The 22,997-nt window shown below is 46.3% G+C and overlaps 1 protein-coding gene and 1 long non-coding RNA gene across 3 annotated transcripts in view; both read left to right on the top strand.

Annotated features, from left to right (window-relative positions):
- Positions 1-22,997, top strand: part of LOC127480496 (uncharacterized) — a 115,994-nt gene that overhangs the window by 26,213 nt on the left and 66,784 nt on the right. The gene's annotated exons all lie outside the window — the stretch shown is intronic.
- TSPAN2 (tetraspanin 2) lies at positions 247-21,931 on the top strand. The gene is made up of 8 exons (XM_051808671.1): positions 247-624; positions 2,513-2,615; positions 13,841-13,938; positions 14,723-14,797; positions 15,379-15,480; positions 16,676-16,750; positions 17,486-17,569; positions 19,234-21,931. The coding sequence occupies exons 1-8, from the start codon at positions 556-558 to the stop codon at positions 19,297-19,299; spliced, it is 672 nt and encodes a 223-aa protein (XP_051664631.1). The 5' UTR covers positions 247-555; the 3' UTR covers positions 19,300-21,931.

Genomic DNA, 22,997 nt, shown 5'->3' with positions numbered 1-22,997 from the left:
AAGCTGTAAGATTTTGCTGGCAGAGTCAGCATTTTGGGTCAAATCTAGACAACGAAGCAAAAGTATCAGCGATTGGAAAATTAACTTTAGGGGGCTTTAGTTTACGAGCGTGAGGTAACATTGAGGAGAAGGGACATCAAACCCTCGGCGCTGCTCGCGATTTTGCGGGCAGCATCTGCGACATCCGAGTGTCACTGAACGCCCTGAGAACGCGCGGGGTGCTCGGAGGGCTCCGACGAGCCGGGCGGGCACAGCCCCGGGTGGGCACGGCCCCGACAGCCCCGACAGCCCCGACAGCCCCGGGTGGGCACGGCCCCGGGTGGGCACAGCCCCGACAGCCCCGGGCGGGCACGGCCCCGACAGCCCCGGGCGCGCCCCCGCCGCTCCCCGGCCCCGCCCGGGAACCCCCGGGCACAAAGTCCGCCCCGGGGCGGGCCCAGGTCGGCGGATCCGCCCGGGCAGCCCCGCCCGGCCCCGCACCTGCCCCCGGTGCCGCCCCGCCGGCGAGTCGGGGCCGATCCGCCTCGGGAGCTGCTGCCGGAGCCGGCGCCCGCCATGGGCGCGGGGCGCGGGGGGATGCGCTGCATCAAGATCCTGCTCTTCATCTTCAACCTGACCTTCTGGGTGAGCGCCGGGCCGGGCGGGGCCGGGCGGGGCCGGGGCACCTGCTGCGGGCGCTGCGGGCCGCGGCCCCGGGCGGGGGGACCGGGGGGTGCCGGGGGAGGGGAGAGGGTGGGCGGCTCGGGCGGGGGTCCCTCCGAGGAGCTGAGCTGCCCGAAGCGGTGACAGCGCTCGGCCGGCGCTCCCGGCTTCTGCTCCCATGGAGACACAGCTCTTCCCGGGGAAGTAGCGATTCGGTGTGAAACGACACCGCTGGGAAAAGGCAACCTGTGTCTTAACTGGTAGTTTAAAGTAGTGGCCATTTCCCCGGCAACCGGAGAGCTGCAGGAGGAGGCTGGGAGAGGTTCTCCCGTTCACAGCATCACGGTGGGTTTTACTCCTGTCATTTCAAACAGCTGCTGCGTTTACAAGTTCATCCTAGGAGAAAGTCCTCGCATCATCCCCGAGAAATTTAGGGAATGCTGTGCCCGTTCTCCCCTCATTGCACCTTTTCAATAGTCTCACAGTTCCACAGCACAGCTGAATTCACACTTTCTTTTCTCTTTCACTTTCCCTCGCGCTCTGTCCTCCCTTCAGCTTTCCAGTTTTTCACGCTGGAAAACAATCAGCAGTGTCATCTTCTTAAACGTCTTTTTCTTTCCTTCTGATTCACTGGGTTCTTTTAAAAAGAAGTCACAAAGTAATCCTGTTCAGCCTCTCTGGAGCGAGCAGTTTCGGGCTTTTGTCTCCTTTATGCTTGAAGCACAGTTAAAGCAAATGCTGTTCCCTCTTGGTGACAGCGCTGCGCGCCCCGGGGACACAGTGCTGCTGTGCTCGAGCTGGAGGGGCAGAGTGATGCTGCCCAGCTGCAGCTGCAAGGCAGCAGAAGGACAAAGCTCTGTGTTATTTGTTTCTCAAAAGCGACAACTACTGTGTTTTGTTGTCCTGCCTTTTTTTGCTGGGATGGAAGAAACCATCTCCTCAGCTGGCTGGGGCATTCAGCCCAAACTGCCCGCCTAAAGCTGAGCCCCTGCCTGGCAGGAAGGAGGTCCCCATGCTGTGACAGGGTGGCAGGGGACCCTCAGCTCTGCGAGGACACGTCTGTGAGGAAAGCCATGATCCCACGCTCTCCAGCTGGGCACTCGCCCGCTTTCCTGGCTTGTGGAGATTGTGCCACACGGATCAAGTGCCAGGCGATGCAGGGCAGGTTAGAAATGCACCATGCCAGGCTGCCACGGCCACGGGAAGCAGCAGGTGTTTGGGAGCCTTGCCCAGGTTGTGCAGGAGCTACAGACCGAGGCTCTGGGCCTCCATCAGCACAGCAACAGGACACTGTGCCTGATCCTGTGGGATTCTGGAGCTGTCTGCCAGGATACCCACTGCTGCCTGGGAGGCTGATAATTTGTCTGGCCTGTGGTGGGGCTGAGACCACCGACTGTAGATTTTTCCCCTTAAACAACATGCTGTGACACTCCCTTGTGACCTGGTCTTGCTTTCATTAAAGGGAATTTTTCCTTCCTTTTGGCAGCATCCATCACTAGTTTCCAATATCTGTACTCCAAGATACTGTACGTGTAACAATCCTTTTACCCCCTGGTTCTGCTGGGGAGCTCCTGCCCCACTCCATTCCCTGTTGCAGTTCAGGCCAAGTTTTCATGACTAAATGAGTTACCAGGTTTGAGAGCCACTTTGAGAGCCAGGTTCAGAATCACCACTGCACTGAAGAGCTGAAACAAAGCAGCACGCTGCCCTGAAACAGGAATCTGTTGTTATCAGACGCTGGGAAGCGCTCCCTGAATTTTGTAGTGGGGGGGTTTCAGGAGAGCACAGGTGCCAGTGGCACCTCTCTGGTGCTCTCTGGTGCTCTCTGGCCGTGTGTGTGTGCAGTGCTGACCCTGTGTTTGTGTTGCAGCTGGCAGGACTGGCTGTCATTGCCTTCGGGCTGTGGCTGCGCTTCGGCGGGGCGATGGCAGACTTTGCTACAGACAAAAAGTCCCCGGAGTATTTCTTCCTGGGTAAGTTCCAGCGCGTGGGAGGACACAGCTGTCAGCCCTTGCTTCATCCTGGGGCAGGTGATGCACTGAATTCTGTGAAGGTCAACAATTCCTGCCCTGAACTACCCAAAACTGGGTGTTCTGTGTGTGCCATGTGCGTGGTGGTGGCTTTTGACTTCTCTCTGCCTGGCATCCACTTCCTCAGTCCAAACTAATCTCTTCTCTTGGATTTGATCCAGTCCTCACGTATCCTAAGTGAATTGTGCTAATACTCTCAGAATAGAAGGTGAGACAGGTCAGAGACTCGTGGGGTTCACCAATATATCCTTCCTTCTGTGCAGCTGCCAGCCAAGAAAACAACAGTGTCACTTCAGAATGTTCCCAGTGCCAGTGCAGCAGTTAAATTTTGCTCCCCAGTTCTCCCTGTGTCTCACTGGTCAGCACTGGTGTTACTTCATTCACATAGGCCCCAGTGTGACTGAAGTATCAGAGCAAATCCTTCCACTAATGAAAAGTCAAACTAAACTACCTGGTGTTCAGCCATCTCAGGAGGTGTTTGTCCAACCCAGGCAGGAATCAACTAGTTCCTCAAGTCCACAGATCTGGTATTAGTCACTTCTAATTTTAGCATTTAAGATAATTTTTCTCTCCCTAGGATTTCCAGGCGGGTTTTCTGGAAATGCCACCTGTGTTATGTATCTATAGACACCCTTAAATAGCAGCTGTCTGGGACTGCCAGCAACTGCATTTCTCTGCCACTGGCAACTGTAACATGTCCTTACAGCAGAAAAGTCAGGGGTTTTTTTCTGTTTAATTCATCACCCCTGGAGACTGACTCAGTAAAATCCAGTTGGCACAAGCATTTTTGCCATCTCCAAATGCCAGGTGTGAGTGAATTCCCAGCCCTGCCGTGTCCATCGAGCCACTCTGACAGGGTGGAAGGACTGGGAGTTGGCCCGAGGTGTCCTGCAGTCAGTCACCCATCACTGCAACATTGTGCAGTTGCTTTAAATACCCTGATTCTTTTAGTGGAGGCCTTGACTCAGATCCACCACAGTCCCAACCCAAGCCTCTCTAACATATGCAGCAGGCTGGAGACACAGAGCTGGCTGTACAGCACTGTGGGAATAGATGGGGAGAATGTGATGTCCAGCAAAGTTTCCATGTGATTTTTGTGAGGCCGAATAAAACCATTCAGACAAAAATGTTGTTTGGGACCTGAGGGTTATTGTAAAATACCTTGTAGCATCTCCACTGACACAGAGAGGCAGGAAATATGATTTAGTTTTTCTCTTACATCTGAGCTGCTATGACAGCAGCATATTAGATCACCAGCTTCATTTCCAGATCCAGTTTATACCTGCTGAACTTCCTGTGCTGTGTGCTGGAGTGGTTCCCTGCCTCATCCACTTATGTTTGTCCCAGGAGAGCAAACAAGACAGAAAGATGTTCTGACCTTCAGAATCAAGTGCTGTTGGTTTGTTGGAAGCCAGAAATTAATACATCCTGTGCTGTGAATAAGCACCACAGTGCAGACTGTAACCCACTGTGTAAACAAGATATTCTCTGGTGCATGTGCATTCAAATCTGCTTCTGTCCTAAATAGGAATTACAAAAGCTGTTCAAAGCTGTTAATTTTGGGAAGTCCTGGGGAACCTTCTTGTAAAAGTTTCATCACAGACCATGACACTGAACTATTGGGCTGCCACATGTATTTATAGAGCTGTCTGCTGAAATATGTAACTGCAAGCAGGGGAAGTGCTGAGGAACAGGGCACAGAGATGTTCAGAATTCTTTTAAACTTGCACTTTGGACTGAATTCTAAAGCGAAGGGTTTGCCCTTTTTTGTAATAGGCACTGGACAGAGCAGTCCTGTGAGAGAAAACCAGAGTTTTTTGCTGCCCTCCCTCATTACAACTCATGTTAAACGCTGCTGTGACTTCTGAGCATCTGATGGGGCAGCTGTGCTGGGGCTGGGAACAGTCTGGGACTAAGTGGTAAAAGAACAGTGATAAGTTCAGTTACAGTGGGGTTTTGCAGCAGACAAAGCTGCACTTGATGGTCCTGCTGAAGAGCTTTGCCTCTCTAGATTTCAGCTTGGAGTCCCCCTTGCCAGTTGTGTGTTGGGCCTTTCTCAGAGTCTGTGGGGCTGTTGTTTGTTTGGCTCTGTTTGCTCTGTGACATGCATCCTGGCTGACAGCCAGGGCTCTGCATAGGAATTCTGAGTATGGAACACTGTGCAGCACGCAGGGAGCAGCTGCCCTGAGGGCTGGAAGAGAAAGCCCTCTTAAGCAGTATGACTTAAAATATAAGTCTATAGCTAAATATCTAAGAGTAATTTCTTTGTCTCTGTTCCCCTGGCTGCTTCTCTGGCTGCCTTGTGATAACCCAAGCCCCTGTGATCACATCAGCTTTGTGCCAGTGCTTGGAACAACAGTGCAGGTGCATTCAGAGTTTGCTTTGTGGGCTGAAACACTGTCCAGAATCACCATCTTCTGGAAAACATTTAATTTTCTTTCTTCTAAAGAGCAGCATATTCTGCTCTTTCTGTACCTGGATTGAGCTGCCAGCCCAATCTAACCAGCTTCTCCCTTGTGCTTCCTTGTGATGTTTTTTTTCCTGGATCTGAAATGTTGTTTTAGTTTAAAATAATTGATAATTCTATCCTTGCATTTTCCATTAGGCCAGAATGAGTCTCCTTAAATAGCCTTGCTCTTTACCAGCAGTCCAGCTGCCTTTTCTGCCCCTGGAATAGTTCGGGCCATGACTTGGCAACGAGGCCTGTTCATCTTTTCCAGCCACTGAGATGTTTTTGTTGGTTGGAGAACAGCTTCCAGGCAGCAGTGCTGAGGGCAGGCACATACGTGTTCTTAGTTTTCTGTTGCTTGTGGTTTTGTGTTTGGTGATCCATATTCCCCACTGCAACCTGCAGTTAAAATCCTACAACAGAGAGGGTTGGAGCTGGAACTCTTTGACCCACGCAGTCTCCATCCACTTTACCAGATGTATCTTACAGACTCCTAAAATTGGACATCCACTGCCTGCAGCTCCCCAGCTTTTGGAGTTTCTGCTACAGTGGGACAATATTTTTGTGTTGCTCCATCTCATAGTACAGTTTTTGTGCCTGTGCTTCAAGTGGTGAGGCAAAACTGGAGCTTCCTTGTTTGGCTGCCTTTCAGCTCTGGTTCAGGTCACTCCTCTTGTAGCTGCACTGGAGAGAAAAAAGAATGAAAGGAAAAAGATAATTTCAGCAAAGACCCATAGCTGGCAGTTACCTCTTTTATCTGAGTTGTCTGTGGCACTGCACTGATCAGATGGAGAAAAGATCTGTAGAATAAAGGGAATTCCTTGGATTGCTCAACCTTCTTGAGACTCCTGTGCCAAGACTCTGGCAAGTGTTTTACTGGGCAGGGAAGTCTGCAGCAATCAGGAGGAAACAGAGATGCTTCTGTGAACCCAAGGTGTCAGCATTGCTGTCCCACAGTTGGTCCTTAACTAATTCCTTGTAGTGGTGCTGTTCTTAATTTTAAAAATACCTAAGGCACAGCAGTACAGACCAAGTGCTGCTGAGGACAAGTGGAGAATTTGTGAAGTAAAAACTAACACAGGGACTTTTTAAGGGTCTGTTCCAGGCCCCTTTTGTCCCCTCTCTGCTTTTGGTGGATGAAGGGCAAAGTCTGCTTTGGTTCCTTGGGCAACAGGAAGGACAAACCCTTTGTATCCCTAATAAATGAAGTGCAGAGGATCCCATCACTGCCAGCAGCAATAAAAATGAAGTGTATGTACTCAACAAGCCCCATCAGGAATGGTAACAAAACCTGATGAATGTGAATGAATCAATCTGGGTGACTCCTTCTCAGCCCTGAAACTCTGCTTTTCCTACACAGCCAGAGCTCACAGCCCTTGGGCTGTGTTGTGTTCTCTGTTTCAGTTCCAGGATCCAGTCTGTGGTCCAGGCACTCCTCAGGGCCAAACCAGTTGTGGACAAAAGTTTCAGGGTGGCTGTGGCTTTTTCTTGGGGTCTGTGAGAGCACTGAGTGATCCTTCTGGCTTTGAAAGGTACAGTTAGATGGCACATGCCTTAGGATATGAAGTCATGTCTGGAGTTGAAGGATATTAGTAGTTTTTCTCCATAGTAGTGGATGCCCATACAAACAGGAGTTGGCCAGCAGTTAAATCCATGTAAACTGCAGTTCTCTGCTCCTGTGCCTCACTTTGTTCTAGTTCTATTCATGTATTTTGGACTCAAGCACTGTATCCTTAGTCAACAGTATTTTTTCTCCTAAATCCATGACCTCTCAAACTCCCTCAGCCTTTAAAATGAGACCCGTTGGCAAAGCAGCCTCTGTAAAAGGTGCAATACCACAAGGGGAGCATCAAATGGTGTATTGGAGAGCCTTTTAGTCTGTACTTAAGACTTAAGCCATGAATTTGTCTTTCTTCCTATCATCTTGTGTTCTTCTGCTGTTCAGGAAGAGTGGTTTAGAAAAGGCTGATAGTGGCCCTGAGTGGAAAACGAAAGCTGCTGCACTGGAAATTGGCTTAAAAAATATGACAGCACCACTACCACCCCCTGAGAAAACCTCCCTCAAAATGAAAGTTGCTCTGAAGTCTCTGTGCTGGGTCATAAAACCTTGCAGCAGTTCCTAAGAGTCAGTATTCCCCCTGGCAAAATAAAAGCAAGAATAAAGGCAATTCTGACCAGACAAGCCAATTTAGCCTAATGGAACAATCCATCCATCTGCCTCGGGTGGTTTTATATTTGCAATGATGTTCAGGAGGCTGGTTTTTTAATTAATCACTTAAGCATGATAATGCACTTTTTGCTTTTTGCCTATTAAATTGTGCTCCTGGGTGACTTCTGCCACCCTCCTCTCTCTGCTGTAACTATCTAAAGCCAGTTCCACCCTGCAGCAGCAGTTGAACTCACAGTTACACCATTTCCTTCTCTGGCACACCCTCTTCTCCTCCCTTGACAGTGGCTGCCCCATCCCTGGAAGTGTCCAAGGCCAGGTTGGACAGGTTTTGGAACAACCTGGTCTAGTGGAAAGTGTCCCTGTCCATGGCAGGGGGTGGAACAAGATGAATTTTAAGATCCCTTCCACCCCAAAGCATTCCATGATTCTGTGATTCCTTGCTGGAGCAGCACGCTACACTCCAGGGATGCTCAGGCTTTTTTTTTTTCATACAAACTCTCTTTAAAAGGACCATTTCTGCTCTAGATGCCAATCTCTAAAGGGGCTTCTGGAAAAGAACCAAACCAGTACAACCCATTACATCTCCAGGGAAATGTCCTTTGCAAGGGAATGCTGTGTTTCATTCTGACAGAGCTGTAAATACATTTGGAATGGCCACTCTTGAAGCCACTTAGAGGAAAGTGTTTTGTCTGCTGGAAAAAAATAAAACAGCAGCCAAAAACCTTTTTTGGGGTGTGTCAGTTCAAAAGCATCTCCAGAGAGGGTTTGGATTGAACTGGCTATTATATACACAGGATTATTCAGGGTGTCCTAATCTAGAGGGGATTGCAGAGAATCAGGAGAGGATTTCAGGATGCCAAATGACTGAGTATTACAAGGGCAGATGAAATACAGTATCAACAAAGCAAAGTGGCGCACGTGGTAACAGATAATGTGAGCAGAGTAAACACTGACAGACCTGAAACAAGCTATAACCACACAGGAACATGATCTTAGACTCACCCTCAGTTGCTCCTGACAACCCACTGCCTTGTTCAGCTGCAGTCAAAGAGGCATATAAATGTCAGGAATCATTAAGAAAGGAAATGGGAATTCAATTGAAAAATCTTAATGTCATTTTGTACATCCCCAGTGCACTCAGTGTCCTGGTGCTCTCTGGTTCTGCTCAAAAAGGATGTAACAACACTAGAAAAAGTACTTAGATATTTGATGAGATTATGGTCCTTGTGTGCACTTTGAACAACTCCCATATGGGGAAGATTTTCACACATCATTAAGTTGTAGAATCTCCACAGGACTCTGTGAAGTTCAGCCACAATTGTGCAGGTGTGCTGGTTACACCTGATTTCAGTGCAGTTGGGTGGGGGGTGACAGGCACTGACAGAGCCTTTGGGAACAGCTTGGCTTAAGTGAATTTGGGATGTGGTTATTTAGGGTTGTGAGATGCACGTGAGCAAGAGGTAACACGGTGTTCTGTGGGAAAGGGGAGGAAGTGGACTGGGATGTTACATTACAGTGAGGCTGCTTTTAAATTGAAATTCAGGATTTGTGCATCAGCAGAAGGCTGCAAACTGGCTGGTGTCCGTAATGCTTTTGTGGTTCCAGGAGGATTAACCACAAAATCCTCGTGGAATTCGCACAAGACATTTATTCCTATACGTCCATTATGCTCAAATTAAGGGTTATGTTCCAGTTCTCCAGAAATCCATCTTCCTTCAGAGGCCTCTGCAGCTTTCCTCCAGTTTTGTAAATGTATTTTATAGATAAATATACAATGGAAATGTCTAGTAACAAGCCTGTTTCAGAAACAGCCTTTTCTGCCAAGTGCCACACACACAACTGTCCCTGTCTGGCCAGTTATTTCCAACTCCTACGTGTGTTTCTCATATTTTCCAACAGTGTGTCTGTACTACAGGTTCCTTGGTGCTCTCCCGAGGGCTGGAGAGCCTCAGCCCTTCTGTGGAGGAGCACATCTACCTCCTGGGCTGCAAGGAACACACAACCTCAGGAAAATCCCTTCAAGTGCTGTCTGGGCTCTCGGGCTCCTGCCATCGCTGCCTCTGGGTCCCTCACCCCAAGAACAGAGCTGCTTGTTTTCTCAGTGGATTATGAACAGTTGGTGGTTTGTTCACTGTTATTTACTCAGCCAAAAAGAAAAAAAAAAAAAAAAAAAAAAGGAGAATTATTTAAAATGGAAAGTGACCATAGCAGCCAGGTAAACAAGAAACCCATGTGAAATAAAGCCAGACAGAGACACTGTGTGTCTGTCTGCTCCTGCTCTTTGCAGGAGGCTCCAGGCAGGGATTTGTGTCTCAAAACCTTCAGTAGGATTTGGGGAAAAACAAACAAACAAACAAAACAAAAAGCAGCTCTGGGTGTGGGTTCTGTTCCAGACTCTGAAATTAGATCTCTACCAGCCTTGGCTGATCCTTCCCTCACTCTTGGCACACATAAGGACACATTGCAGTCAGCAGCTATAAAATTCCATCCCTCTCTTCTACCTGGTCTAAAATGAGGGGATTTTGCATCAGTGCTAATCACAGAGGTTTTGTTCATCCAGAAATAACACACAGAATATCCTCATTTCTTCTTGATGTGCTTCTTCACACCTGGAGATCCACTGTTTCCAAGTACAGCCCTGGAAGGGATATTGCCCACATCCAGAAGAAACAGAATCTTAGGGAAGAACTCTGTGCCATGAGCACAAATGCCAATCCAGAGATATCTGCTGAGCTGTGGGTTTGCCATTCTTCACTACAGGGAGCCACAGGATGCTCTGAGATTGCCAGATAACTTTTGAATTCCCCTTGTAACTGCAAAGCAGAGTCTGCTAGAGAATGGGAATCCCTCCTGTTGGAATTTTCACAGGGAATACCCCCATTTGACAATTTCCTTCCAGGAAATTATGATTTTCCCCATGGGATGAATCAAAAGATCAAATATACAGAAAAGCTGCTGCTTTATTGCTTTCCAAATGTGTCCTTTGCAAAATGACACGATGGCTTTGCAAAGAACAATGGCTGAAGAAGGGGCTTTCCCCCCCCCCCCCCCCTTTACACTCACTATTTTATAGCCAGAAGGGAAATCAGTTTGTTATCAGGTGCCCTCTCACTTGACTCACTGCTAAAAGTGGAAGTCTTCATTTCTCTTCACAGCTATAAAAATCTCTCTGTGTGGGGGGGGTGTCTTAGCACAGCAAAACAAACAAACCACCACCCCAAACCCTCAATATTTCCTCACCAAAAAAAAAAAAAAGGCCAAGAGAATAGGCTCTGTCCAAAAACCCCCAGCCCTGTGACACTTTGTTCTTCATCCTCTTGTGGTTACAAAGAAGCCCCTATTTCCTCCAGGACCTCTCACAGTCGGTGGTGCCCTGGCTGTGTCTGCTCAGATCAACCAGTTTTCTGTTGGATTTGTGAGTGGATTTGACTCTTTGGAATGTGCCTCTTCGTCCCTTTGCATTCAGGGGTTGAGAGTGACTTGTTTGTGGGTCCTGCAGGGAGGTGGAATAGGTGTTGCTGAGCTGGGGGCAGGTCCCTGCCACTGGGTCCAGCTTTGCCCTCCTCAGCTGAGTGTTCCTGCTCTCAGGATTCCCAGTTCTTCTGTTCTCTGCTCCTCTTTGGGCTGTGTGCTGCCAACAACCTCAGAGACCAGTTCCACATCAAACCCTCTCTCCTCTTCATTAGCAGCCACAGATCAAAGTGCCCAAATTACAGGAAATGAACGGAGGCAAGAAGAAGTGAGAGGGAAATTTTCACACAGGCCACAAACACATTTGCTTCCTTTCTACCTTGTATTTTTTTTTGCCTTCTGCTGCACAAAAGGCTGCAGCTGGACAGTCTCCTCATCATTTTCCACCCACCAAAACAAGCTCTCTACCTTGACCTGACCCACACACCTCTTTCTGCCACGTTGTGCTCTGTGCTGAGCTGTTTTGTGTGCATTTCTAGCTCTCAGACATGTTCCATTTTGTGCCTTATTTTGTTTCCCTGCCCTGCTGTAGGTGCCAAGCTGGAGGCCACGCCAAGGCTTTGTGTTTTACAGTGGAAGTGCTTATGAATAGAAGCTGATTAAGGCTCTGCTTTCCATCCTGCTTTTTGGAAAGGGATGGGTTCTAGTGAAGCTTAGTTACTTCTGACACATGATACTATTGGATAACAATGTTTAACATTAAACCCACCAAATTTCTGGATTTGCATTGGTGAGATTAAGTGGACTAAGGATGGCTCTCAGTGCTTGGTGGCTTTAGGTCAGGCTGTGGTTCTAAGGTGTGTGTGCCAGAAATGGTCACCCTTTGCTTTTTCTTTTCTCTCTAGAGAGTCTCACTTTAGAGTTTAGGTCTCCTTTTATTTAGAATTTGAAGTGATCGTGCCTACATTGCTGTGTACAGCCCACTAGGAAAAGAAATACTGCATCCCTGCCTCATATACTTCCAGCATCTAGGATGTTCCTGCACCTACTGCTTTGACATCCTTCCTGGAAGTCATCTTCCACTGAACATACCTGGAAACCTCACAAGGCAGACTGAGAAATAACTTGAATTCCCTTTGAAATTTTTTTTGAGCTGCTCTTCGTGTGTCTCACAGAATCACAGAATATCCTGAGTTGGAAGGGACCCACAGGGATCATGGAGTCCAACTCCTGGCTGCAGGACAACCCCAAAATCACAAGTCTCATTGCTGTGTGAAAGATGACGTGTGTGTATATATAGCAGACAAGCAAAAAAAAAAAAATCTTTATTTTTGTGGAAATTTTAAGTGCCATCACTATTTTCCAGCTCGAAATAGCTCCCTTGAGTATCAGCAACTGGTGCTGAGAAAGGACAGAGTGGGATGAACTCTCCTGAGCAGGAGATGGAAGAAGGTGGTTTTAAAGTCTTGGCTGGCTCAGCTGTGGGGCTCAGCTTTGTTTAGTGAGTGGTGTGAGTTCTTCCTGTAACACGCCTTAAAAGGGAAGTTCTGATTGAGGTAGCGGTTCAGTTGTGACTCATGCCAGTGAAATGTTCAGGCTGTTTCTCTGACAAATGCAAATCCAAACTCCTAAGAGTGGTCTCACCCCCTCCCAGGCTCACAGAGCTTAAGTCTTTCCTCGCTGGAAACGACAAAAAGAAATGGGAGGACTCCTCTCCTCACTCTTTACGCTAAAATAGCTCTGCTGAGTGGCCTGATAAGTAATGACAGGGACTGGGGCAGGGAGTGACAGACAGAAAACAGCCCAGGAAACATCTTGGTAATTACGGCGTTTGTCACCATGGAGATGTGAGGAAATGGCAGTGTTGGTGTTTGCCAGTCGAGCAGCAGGTTCTGCACCTGAGGCAGGGTGGTTTTTTTTTTTATCTTTTCCAATTCATCTTCCACGAGGGCTGACCTTTCTCTCCTGAGCCATATATATCTTTGTGCATCAGTAAAAACCGGTGCTGTGAAGATGTGTGCAAGTATCAGCTTGAAGAAGGCTCAGTCCTAGTAAGAGACAAGTTGCTGAATATTAAAAATCTAGAAAATACGGAGTGTGAACTGCCAGCACAGTCAGCAGTAGCATCCCACCAGCACCACAGATATTATAATTAATATGGCAAGGCCATTATTGTTTTATTGCTATTTAGCAAAATTTATTTCTCAGAGGGAATCCCTGACCAACTGGGGCAGAGGGATGGAGGGGAAGAGAAGGATCACAATAACTAGGATAGAAACCTGGCTGATACAGAGGGACTGGACAGTGATGTGGCAGTTAATGGGCAGCAGGCAGACGTTTGTGTAGCTGGATGCTCTGCACTTACATATTGATTATTTTTACATTTTTCTAGCAACTGCAAACTGCCATCTGTAGGGCTTTCTACTCTGGGTTACACAAGGCCTGCTAACAGTAAATGCCAGCAGCTCTGCTAACCCTGGGTCAGATTTAAAATAATGTTTAAATGGGTAAATGAGCACAGTAAAGGCTCTCATTAAAGTTTCCACAGTCCAGGCTGGGAGCAAAGGCTTGCTGTGCCCTCTAGTGCACACAGCCAGCAGCTCCCTGTCCCCTCTCGGGGAAGACACAAGGGAAACTCTGTGCTCTGGTTTCCTTTTGTCCTAGATAAAGCCCATACAAAAAAACCCCAAGCCATCTGTTGAATGTGAGTATTTCTAGCAGTTTTACAGGTGGCAGAGATGAATGCCATCCCCCTCACCTTCACAGTTTAGTCCTGTCAAGTTCTGAACGTAGCCAGAGTCCCAAATGTTAACTGTGTGTGGGGCTACACTGACACCTCCCATGTTCCTTTAAGCTCCACTGCTGCAGAGCAGTACAGCACACTTCCAGCCCCAGGCAGTTAAGAATGGGACAGTTTTGGGGTTTTTTGATATGAATAATCATTAATCATATCCTCAATCACTACAAATATCTCCAAGGGGTGTCAGGGGATGGTGCCAGACTCTTTTCAGTGGTGCCCACTGGCAGGACAAGGAGCAACAGCCATAAACTAAAACAAGAAATTCCACCTCAACATGAGAAACCTTCTTAAATTCCTGCCTGCCTCTGATTTTCCTGCCTGCCTCTGATTTTCCACAGGGCTCTACGTGTTGGTGGGAGCAGGGGCCATCATGTCTGCAGTGGGATTTTTCGGGTGCTGTGGAGCAGCGCGGGAGTCTCAGTGCTTGCTTGGAGCAGTGAGTAAAGGGTTTCAAGGGCCTGGGATGGGCAGGAAAATCATTCAAAGCATTCAATGTGTCATTAGTGGAAATACCTTTTTAATGTCCAAGACCTTTCAGGTCTTATGTCCTCTTCCTGGCTAATCCAGCTTCTCTGACCACCCTGCAGCTGCAGAGCTGTCACACATGAAGGATTCCCACCAGCACCACAGATATTATAATTAAGATGGCAAGGCCATATTTATTGTAATTGTTTTATTGCTATTTAGCAGAATTTATTTCTCAGAGGGAATCCCTGACCATCTGGGGCAGAAGGATGGAGGGGAAGAGAAGGATCACAATAGCTGGGATAGAAACCTGGCTGATACAGAGGGACTGGACAGTGATGTGGCAGTTAATGGGCAGCAGGCAGAAGTTTGTGTAGCTGGATGCTCTGCACTTACATATTGATTATTTTTACATTTTTCTAGCAACTGCAAACTGCCATCTGTAGGGCTTTCTACTCTGGGTTACACAAGGCCTGCTAACAGTAAATGCCAGCAGCTCTGCTGACCCTGGGTCAGATTTAAAATAATGTTTCCCTAGAATTACCTTTTATCTTTCCCGAAGCTCCACCTGAGCCACATCTTTGCCATTTTTCCTTTGTTCCTATATGACAAGGGATCTGACTCTGCACCTTTGCACAGCCCCAGCTCAGCAGCTTTGTTTCAGTGTGGGGTGTTGGGCTGGGCAAGGACCAGGGGCTGACTGGCAGCCCACAGGAACAAGGGATGTTCATTGACATTCTCTCCTTCCTCCACAGTTCTTTGCTTGCTTGTTGGTGATATTTGCAGCTGAGGTCACTGCTGGAGTATTTGCCTTTCTAGGCAAGAAAGTGGTAAGTAGCAAAGAGCCTCTAAGGTGCTAATGGGGCAGTTATGGGTTCCAGTGCAGACTGACCTACAGCATAGGGAAACTTCCCAGGAGACTTCTCCAGGGAAGACTCTCTGACATTCTTTTCTGGAGTCAATGAGAGCTTGTGTTATCACAGGTCCAGAACAGGATGCAGTTTTTGCCCCCTTCTATTAAAGAAAATCTGTAGGTGTGATTCCACCTTCCATCCACAAGGAACATCAAGTATGAAAAGAGGGCATTGCTTAGGAAAAGGGCAAACAAATTCAGGCACTGAACTTCCCCACCTAACAGTGTTTAACCAAAACAGAATACAGCCCATGAACATTCTGACCCTCTGAATGCCACCAGGCCACAAAACCTCCTGTCCTTCCAGTCCTGTACCTGTTTATCAGGCACAATTTCATAGAACCATAGAATCATAGAAACATAGAACCATAGAATCATAGAACCATAGAATCATAGAATCATAGAATCAGCTGGAGGTTGATGACAGAAGCTGGAAGTTTGCACTGCGTGGGGGATAAGACTGATTTGGCACTCACTTGGAAAGTCTGATTTCTGCAGGCAATACAGGAGGCCCAGAAGATCTATGAAGATGCTTATGATGATTATATGAAAAACCCAGTGGGGAAGGTCAACAGTACCATCTATCGCTACCACGTGGCTGTGAGTACCCAACTCTGTCATCTCCCTACTGCTCCACTGTCACATCACCCACTAGAATCCAGAATTCCTCCCACTGAGGTATGGAAGAATAGAACTGAGTGTACTTGAAAATGAGCCAGAGGCTCACAACCCTGAGAGTTTCCTGAGGTCTCTGTCAGAGTTCTGGTTTTTGGATCGCGACTTTTAAAAGTGCAACTGGCCAGGCTTTGAAATTCCTGATGCTTCTGGTCTTGGCTGGGCAGATGATATGACTGTTGTGGCCCTTGAAATCCAAGAAAAAATACTCACAAATGCAGAGAGAAGGAGAAATGTCTGAATCCTCTGCATTTGTCATAGAGAAAATAGTGACCTGTGTCCCAGGACGTACAATGTGGCAGATCCTGTCACTGGCTGAACCAAGTAGGAAAAGAACCAAAAGTCCATGTGTGACACAGTTCAGGCCACCCAAAAAGTGAGTGTCTGAAACAGAGTTAGAACCTGTGAGTGCCTCAATCCTATTTGTGTCTGTCCTGTATCTCCACTGCCTCCCACAGAGATCAAGCCCGAGCTTTGTTGCTCCTCACAGCAATTCCCACGTTCTTTAGAACAAACATTTCACAACCTCAGACCCTTTTGTCCTTCTCCCATAGCCATCATTTCTGACCCAAAGAGGAATTCCAAGCATTTTCTGGGAGATAGGCAAACAGGAAAAACAAACCCTCTGAAACACTGATTTATTACTGTCTCCAAACCCCGCACGATGTTGTGTCAGAAATAAAATTCCAGCATTCTCTGCTGCAGCTTTTGTGCATTGCCCATAATTCTGTATGTGATACTTGACCTTTCTGCTTTCTCCCTTCAACAGCTCCTGTTTCCTTGTAAGCCAGGGATCAGCTTCTCCCAAATCCACTTGTTTGCTTTGTTATGAGATACTGTAATAAAAATCCCTTCTGGACATTGTTGTTAATACAAATTTGCCTGTTTGCTGTGGCCTCAGACAACCGAAACTCCTTTTTGAGAATTTCATCCCACATAGTTGGAACTCTACCAGAGGCAGTGGTTAATACAGAGAATAAAATTATTATTTGATCTGTATTGCTTCTATTTTTTAGTTATTTATTGTCTCACTTTCAGTTTGAAAGTAGTAACTGGCTTTCAGTATGAAACAGTCTGTGGTTTCCCCCTCTTTGATTCTTCATCTCTCTCTCTCCTTTAGCTCCAATGCTGTGGGAAAGGTAACGTGGAACAACAAGTGGGATTACCCTGTCCAGAGAATATCCAGCTGCCAAAGGTAAGTGTCCTCTGTCCTGGTACTTCTAATCACTTTTTCATGCCAATTGTTTAGTAAGATTGGAGACATTCTATAACTAAAAGAAAGGAAGAACTTCCCTTTTTTCACCTTGCGATTTCCAGCGTGGAATTCCCTTTGACAGGGAGCAGCCTGGAGGCAGAAATAAGTTGGAGGTTGTATTGTCCTCAGTTCTGAAGGCTGTTTGTGGCATCCCACAGTAGCTGAGACAATATTACATCATCTGAAGGGAAAAGGGAGCAGGAGATAACAGGACAGGATCCCAAATGAAGGGCCCCATGGGGGCTGGATTTTGGCAAGTGTTTGCCTTAGTCATGACTAGAAACTTTGTTGGGCCTAAGAAGGATATTTCTGTTATTTCTGTTTTTAAGGAATCTGTTTGTGAGCTCAATGTCAAAATGAAGGGTTTGCATCAGTAGAAACCTCCTGATTTAGCATGGCCTGTTACATAAATGAGTTTAAATTTAGGGAGAACCGAGTGTAAGAAAAGTACTTGTGTCAGCCTGTACAGGCAAGAGGTACAGATGTCTCACTAGGAAAGGGAGAAAATTGTCTGTGAAAATTGTCTGACAAAACACAAGGCTCAGATGCAGGAATTAGGATAGTAACTGCAATATTTTTCGTATTTATCTGTTATTCTTTGAGAACAGTTAATGGAGTTGGTTGGAACACATTTTTTCTAGGAGTAAAGAAGTCTTTCCATTTTGTTTTTAACAGAACTGCCTGGTTGAAATTCAGAATGTAATTGATACTAATCTGCATTTAGTTGGAATTGTTGGAATTGCAATTGCTGGCATCACAGTGAGTAAATCCATGTTTGCAAACCTCTGCTAGAGCCCAGTACCCTGTCCCTTACTTAAAGCTTTGTGGAAGGTGTTTTGCAGCAGCTGGTGAGATTCCAAAAAGGTGCAGCTTTTCTTATCACTTCCAGTGTGTCCTCTCTCTGGGAGTTGCCCACATCAGTGCAAGCAGACCTGTGTGACTGTGTTTTACCATTTTGTGTCCTTAGACAAGGTCCAAAGCAATGGTCATCTTGTTTTGTTGTAACAGTAGGAATGTGGAATGCTCATGAACCAAACTGAAAAGCAAAAGACCATAGCAGCATTTCATCTATCCCAAAACAACTGCAGACTGATGCTTTAAATCCTTTAGGATCCATTCCTTAGTTTTCACAAGGAATAGAGAGTACCTACCCTTTGCAGAAGTGGTTTTCCAGGAACATGCTGGCTGTAGCTTTGGCTCAATGTGAAGGACAGTTTACAATCAGGTTTTCTAGGACAGAGCTGTGACCAACAGATGTCACCCTGATCCAGGGATACAGCAGGATGGTCAGGCTGCAGCTCACCAGGCTTTAGCAGAAGGAGTTTTCCAGCACATCTGTGCCTTTATTTCCTTCAGGCTCAGACACCAGCAGCACAAGCAGCCTGAATGTTAGTAAAGGAACAGCCCTTTAGGTGCTCTGAAGAGCAGGAGGTTCATGGGCTTATGTGGACACTTAAAAGCAGCTGAAGGGTTTCTGTAGGTACAGAAAGCACAGCAGGGTTAAACAATCCTGGGATTTGTATGAAACATGAAGGTGTACTCAGAATACAGCAGAGCAACGTGGGTGGGACAGAGTTCAACAAGCCCACTGCTCAGAACAAGGACATCTCCTGCATGGCTCCCACCTCAGATACACACAAATTATGGAGGGAGAACAACCCCTGTGGCAGCAAAACCACGTCTGTACATTTTCCTGGGCTTGTTTCTGACACTTCATGGGGTGTGACAGCTCAGCTGGCTCCTTCCTTAAGGACCTGTGTGAGGAGGGAGTATGAACCCAGTGGTTTAACTGCCCATCTCCCATCCTTAGCAATGAAGCCTCAGGAGGCAGCTGCAAACTGCTCTGGAGGATCAACCTGTGGCAAAAAAGGACATTTCTGGACACTCTGGCAACACTCACTATTATCATTTCCTCTAGTTAACCGGCTCCCTGACATGAGCAGAGTTTTATATTTAATGTATTACCTTGCTCTTGAGCTCACAGAGTGTTAATAGCTCAGCTTTCCCTGTGACACTGCAGTGCTCAGCACCAGCTCCAGGAACCTGGTCCCTCTGGAATCACTCAAACCTGAATAATATTCCACATAGAAGCATTCTGCAACTCAGAGCCTTCTGCTGCAACACTAGGGAGAATACCAACAGCCACAGTTATTAAGTCTGTTAAATTTATGTCAATAATGTTTGGGGCAGTTTTGGTGGCCTTGACATTTGGAACAAAGAACAGCAAAATCAGCAGGAGCAGATAAAATCTTGGCTTTGAGGATCAGTGAAATCTCCTGCGTGTTGGTTGCCTGATGTTTTGGGGTTTGCAGACAGGGAGCAGCCACTGCTCTGCCATGTGGACCTTCAGATTGTTCTGATATGCAGGTTATTTTATCACTGTTTTGCAAGTGGATCCCTAAATCACATCCCTTCTCTTCTAGATCTTTGGCATGATATTCAGCATGGTTCTGTGCTGTGCCATCCGTAACACACGGGACATGATCTAAAACTGTCACGGCACAACTGGGTCCCAGGAGTTCCAGACTAAGCTTACAAGAAGTGCTCTTCTACCCAATTTAATAATTGTAATGCATTTTAATCAGTGTTTTAACATACTGAGAGGAAAACATCCCATTAGGTGATCAGGTGAATTGTATTAGTTGCAGTAAAACTGAAGTGAACAAAAAAAAAAAAGGGGTTTAAAATGTCCTTTTTAATGAAAAATGCAAAAGGTTCATCTAAGACTAATTTGATTTTTAATGTTTGTATATGTGCAATTAAGAGTTTACACTTGTGTAAGCACATGCATTTCTGCCCTTACAAATGTATATGCACGTGAGCAGGTCCCTGGATGTGCAGTACCTTGCCTAGGTAAGTATGTGCAAATGGAATATGTTGTGTGTGCATCCAGAGTCTCCCTGTGCAGGAATCTGCACATCCCACAGGGACACAGTGCTTGGAACCCTCTCACACTGAGCCCCTGTTTGACAAGAATTAGCAGAGGAACAAATGCCACTGTAAAAAGCAAGACCCACGATCCATTTTGTAACTGTTCTTTCCAAAGCCCAAACAGAGTAGAATTAATAAAATTGGACTTTATTTAAAAATAACTAATGCCTAAGGGCCTGCTCCAGCAAACTTTAATTCATGTGAGTAGACCCACTGACTTCACTGTCATGCAGAGACTGGATATTTATTTTTTTTTAGGACTGGACCCTTCATGCAAATGCAGAAAGCTCTGGGGGAGGAAACATGTCCAAGGAGATCCAGGCTAAGGGAAGAGGGGGAAAGAGGTGGGAAGCTGGCAAGACAAGGCAGTCATTTGGGAGGAATTGCAGTGCAAAGTGTGCTTAAGCTTCCCAAGGAGCCTGAGATACACCAAAAAACCCAACTGTGAGTTAAAGGGGCCACTAAAATCCATATTCAGCAGCCTCTTTGTCCCAAAAGCCTCACTGTGGCTACAAACTGGTGCAGGAGTGGAGCCTAGATGCAGAAAAGCAGCCCCTTTGTCAGATCTCTCTAGAATCTAACTGGCCTGTGGAAGCCAAACAAAGAGTGAAAACGGTCAGAAAAAAAACACACAGCACTTTAAAAATCCTCAATTTCTGCTTCTGTGACTATCACAGCTTCCACAGGGCTCTTACCTCAACCTCTCACCCTTTCTTGTGGGTGCAAAGCAGGAAAGAAAGATGGGACATTTTTACAGAGCCACAAAGTAAGGTTTCTTACTGGCACCTTTAGATTGCATGTCAGGTATAAAAATTACACTGTGTGCTTGAAATACCTCAGGGCTTGCGTTTACATCGTTTGTTTCTATATTTTTATTTTTCTATTTGTCATATTTATTCATAAGAGAATGTTCCTTTTGAACCAGACTGGGAGGGAGAAAGGTTGTCTCGAGAAGGGGGAAAATAAATTACAGCCAAGGCTCAGAATCTCTTTAATTTTTGGCTTACTCGAGATAATTCACCATTTCAGAGAACAGCTTTTTGCTACCAATATCCCCATAGCAGCTCTGTCTCTCTGGTGACCACTAGTTCAGATTTCTGATGCAGTTGTTCCACACACAATGGGGAGAAGTTCAGTTAAACTAGACCTCATGGACCATTCTGATGAGCAAGAGCATTTACAAGTCATGGGGGTCTTTATTTCACTGAATCACAGTGACATGAAATGGGATTTCAGGAAACATGTGCATTCCAGGGCACATGTTTGTCTGGATTATACCCCCCCTTTATGATATTTATCTCGTGTTCCAAAAGAAACTCAAACTCCCATCACTTTTCTGTCACTTCAGGAATGGAAATAAGTGTTGCTGCTCCAAGTATCTGGTTGAATTGACACATCTTTGCTGTCTTTTGCATAGATTTCTCTTTTCAAATTGCCCTGGCACAAGCTGTGGCACTGCACTAAATGCTGGCACTGCCAAGGTCAGGCTTGGGTCACTCTGGCACAGCTTGTTATCAACAGATGCCAGTTAAAAACTGGGCCTGGGATCTTACTCTGGAAGTATCAGCCCAGGAAACAGGACCCCCTGCTCCTAAGAAAGGCCCAGCTGGGACAATGACAGTGGCAGCAAATCCACGAGGGTCTCAAGCTGAAACTTAGAAGTCAGTTTTTCCACAGCAGCCAACAAAGTGATTTCCTGGCTCCCAGGTACACCTGAGACTTCAGTTAATGGGATAGTGCCCAGCTGGGGTGTGTTTTCTCAAGGTAATACTGACAGAAAGAAGAAACCTGTGTAGAGTGGCATTTTTGCCACTCAGAGCAAGCCAGCTTTCCAGGAAAAGCAGGAAAAACAGCACCATGCCAACAGCACCATAGCCAGTGGTTCAGGTTCCAAGATTATTGCCCTACAGGGATAGAAAATGATGGCAAATAAAGAGATTTCCTTCTGTTACACTCCCCCTCGTAATGACAGTAGTTTATTTATTTTAAACACATCGACATAGATAATTGGGTTTAATTCCTCAAATTTGCAGCACCAGAATGTAATGATAGCACCAGAGTTTCTCTCTTTATCTGTTATTTCTTAAGTTGGAAGATGCCCACTCCTGCTTTGAGATGCACTGAACACACAGGCAGCTTGCAGAACCTGCTGTTGCTTCCCCAGCCCCCCACTCCCCCAGAAGTACAAAACCATCTCAGTGCCTTAAAAAACAGGGAAAAGTGGTAAAAAAAACCCCTTCTATAAATTCAGACTCGAACTACCGAACTTTCTGCTGAAGTGTTTTGGGTTTGTGGTTTGTTTTTTGATTCCTCTGAAGAGTGCATTTATTTTGCTGGGCATTCCTGCTCAAGCTTTAGGGTTACTGTTATTTAGGTCTAGGGGATACTTGCACTGCATACCAGGAACAGCATATTACCTGTTACTGGTTTAGTTCTCTAAGTTATTGGTATAAATTAAGCTGGAAATCAACATGTTGTTCATATAATAGTGCCTTTAACAGAATCCAGGGATAAAGGTCTTTTGTCGTTTCCTGCTGTTGTGAGGTGCTTAATCTAATAGCAGTTTTCTCTGCATTTTAGTAACTGAAGGTCTTTTTAACTCATCAAGAGACATCAAACACAGCTGTTCTTTCCCTGCTCCAGCAAATGCCACGTAAAGCAGCAGAAACACCCATTTAGTCCCGTCCCTTGCATCCCTTTCAGAGGAAAGACAAAAGATCAGATCCCTCCAGGTGATAATTCTGAAAGCACATCACACAGGTTTCCTTCTTCTCCTCAGTTTGTTCTAAAGCGTAAAGATGTAAACTGTTGATGCCCTTATTATGTCTCTAAACACCCTTATTCACATTTCCCTTGTCTAATTTTTCTAAGTAACTGACTTCAGTGGGAGCTTCATTTGTCCCAGGAAAGCTCAGCCAGTTTTGGCACCTTGCAGGGAGACCAAACAGGAGCTGATGAAGCTCAGCCCTGTGACATGCCCACGATGGGGAGTCACCTTTCACTTGTCTCGATACTGATAGTTTTATAACAAAATACATTTCGTGTGTCTTGAAAAAAAGAACTTGAGTTGTCTTAAAGCCTTCAGGCTGCGGATTTAACAGCTGTTGTTCGGTGAAAATGTACGTAAATAAAGCTTTTCAATCTTCTTCCTCTCTACTGGTGCTCCAGCCACGAGGTTTTCCAAAACGCAAACCACTTCCAGGATAAACGCGTGTGTTTTTACAGCACAAATCGTGGTTTTTGGACAGAACTGGCG

Source organism: Manacus candei, unplaced genomic scaffold (assembly GCF_025592945.1).
Source record: "Manacus candei isolate 608988 ecotype Guabito, Panama unplaced genomic scaffold, ASM2559294v1 h1tg000073l, whole genome shotgun sequence".
Taxonomy (NCBI): Eukaryota; Metazoa; Chordata; class Aves; order Passeriformes; family Pipridae; genus Manacus; species Manacus candei.
Note: the sequence above shows the minus strand (reverse complement) of the source record. Positions and strands in the feature narration are given on the sequence as shown.

Bases quoted from the DNA above. Each gene is read 5' to 3' on its own strand.
- TSPAN2 (XM_051808671.1), top strand. From the start codon at position 556: ATGGGCGCGGGGCGCGGGGGGATGCGCTGCATCAAGATCCTGCTCTTC. The intron at 2,616-13,840 runs GTAAGTTCCAGC...GATTTTCCACAG, and splicing joins CCCGGAGTATTTCTTCCTGG to GGCTCTACGTGTTGGTGGGA. The intron at 13,939-14,722 runs GTGAGTAAAGGG...CTTCCTCCACAG, and splicing joins CTCAGTGCTTGCTTGGAGCA to TTCTTTGCTTGCTTGTTGGT.